This window comes from Thamnophis elegans, chromosome 2, assembly GCF_009769535.1.
Source record: "Thamnophis elegans isolate rThaEle1 chromosome 2, rThaEle1.pri, whole genome shotgun sequence".
In the NCBI taxonomy this organism is placed as follows: Eukaryota; Metazoa; Chordata; class Lepidosauria; order Squamata; family Colubridae; genus Thamnophis; species Thamnophis elegans.
The window spans coordinates 58,659,119-58,660,914 of record NC_045542.1 but is presented as its reverse complement, the minus strand read 5'-3'; the positions used below and the strand labels follow the sequence as shown (position 1 = coordinate 58,660,914).

Below are 1,796 nucleotides of genomic sequence, written 5' to 3'. Positions count from 1 at the left end.
GTTTAAATGCAAAAAAGGGGACTTTTGAAAGAAACCATGTATTTTAAATATTGTTAGATTGGGTGAATGGATAAGACAGGACTTAGTCTTCAGTGATAACAACAGCTCTTTATTCAATAACTATGTACAGATCCAGCATTGCTCTGTCCGACAGCTAGCCCTTTTATAGGGAGTTGTCAGATGGCTCAGCCAATCAGCTTTGAGTATTTTCCTGCCGGGATGGAGGGCCTTGGAGGAGCCAATAGCTCTAGTCTCAATTTATAACAAATATGTTTTTTATTTCCATATGGGCCATTTCATGAGCCAGCTCAGTATACACCATAACTTATAGGTTCTAGATAGGAGGAATTAAAACTACAGTTATGATCCTTATTCTCAGCCTCCGTTTCTGAACAGAGCTGGAGACAGCACCAGATTGGGTGAGAGTCACGTGTTTGGAGAAGTTGTTTTCTTGCTTAATAATTTTCTCAGAGCACCCTTCACCTCCTTGTTTCTAAGGCTGTAGATGAGGGGATTCATCATGGGGGTGACCACCATGTAGAACACAGACACAGCCTTATCCTGGCCTGTGGCAGAACTGACCGAGCTGGGCCTCATATAGGCAAAGAGTGCTGTGCCGTAGAAAAGGCTCACCACCAGGAGATGCGAACCACAGGTCGAGACAGCACGGCGTTGGCCCTCAGCTGAGCGAATGCGCAAGATTGCAATCCCAATGCGGGCATAGGAGGCACCGATGAGGATGAAAGGCACCAGCAGCAGAATGGAGCCAAAGACAAACACAACTATCTCTGCCTCTGAGGAGTCAGTAGATGCCAGCTTGATCACAGCCGGTACCTCACAGAAGAACTGATTGATGCGATTCTGGGTACAGTATGGCATGCGCAGAGCAAAAGCATTGACAATGAGGGAATTGAGGAAGCCACTCAACCAAGCAGCTCCTGCGGTATAGCTACAGAAGTGCCAGTTCATGATGGTGGTATAGTGTAAGGGGTGGCAAATTGCCACATAGCGGTCATAGGCCATGAGACCCAACAGCACACATTCTGCCATACCAAACACCAGGAAAATATACATCTGGAAGGCACACCGGACAAAGGATATGGCTTTATGCCTAGAGAGAAGATGTGCCAACATCTGTGGGATGGTCACTGAGGAATAGCAAAGGTCCAGTAGGGACAAATGGAGGAGGAAGAAATACATTGGCGTGTGTAAACGATGTTCAACCCCAATTAACATCACCATTGTGCAGTTCCCTAGTAGGGTAACTAGGTATATGACCAAAAAAAGAACAAAAAGCATAGTTTCGGTCATGTCCCCCTCTGCCAGGCCCAGGAGGACGAACTCAGCCACGGAGCTCTGATTGCACCGCTCCATCACGTGTGCCAGCCAGGCAAACCCTGCAGAACTGAAACAGGAAGAAGAAGAGTTAGAGGGAAATCATATCACTTCCCCCAATATTCACTCATTTTGTACATTGGTACTGCTTGCAGTGTTTTGTTCAATGGTGACTCCAGAGTCAATGTCAAGAATCTCCTGACAAATAGTTACCTCCCACACTGAATCTCTTGAAGTTAATGTATAATATGCTATTGTTTGTTTTCCAGTCTCCATGGATAAAAAGGTGATTGCGCCTCTTTATCAGTTTTTAGTTACCCTGTTGCTCTGAAAATAAGACCTCCCCAGATAATAAGCCCAATCAGGCTTTTAAGTGCATGCGCTAAAATAAGCCCTCCCCCCAAAATAAGTCCTCCCTGATAATATTGCAACACAGCAGCAGCCATGAGGTGACCATGCTC

General features: G+C 45.8%; 1 protein-coding gene across 1 annotated transcript; it reads right to left on the bottom strand.

The window, feature by feature from the left end:
- Positions 1 to 426: 426 nt before the first annotated feature.
- On the bottom strand, positions 427 to 1,374 carry LOC116523924 (olfactory receptor 2D2-like). Its single transcript, XM_032239016.1, has one exon. The coding sequence runs from the start codon at positions 1,372 to 1,374 to the stop codon at positions 427 to 429; it is 948 nt and encodes a 315-aa protein (XP_032094907.1).
- Positions 1,375 to 1,796: the final 422 nt, after the last annotated feature.

Coding starts and splice junctions, on each gene's coding strand:
- LOC116523924 (XM_032239016.1), bottom strand. CDS start 1,374: ATGGAGCGGTGCAATCAGAGCTCCGTGGCTGAGTTCGTCCTCCTGGGC.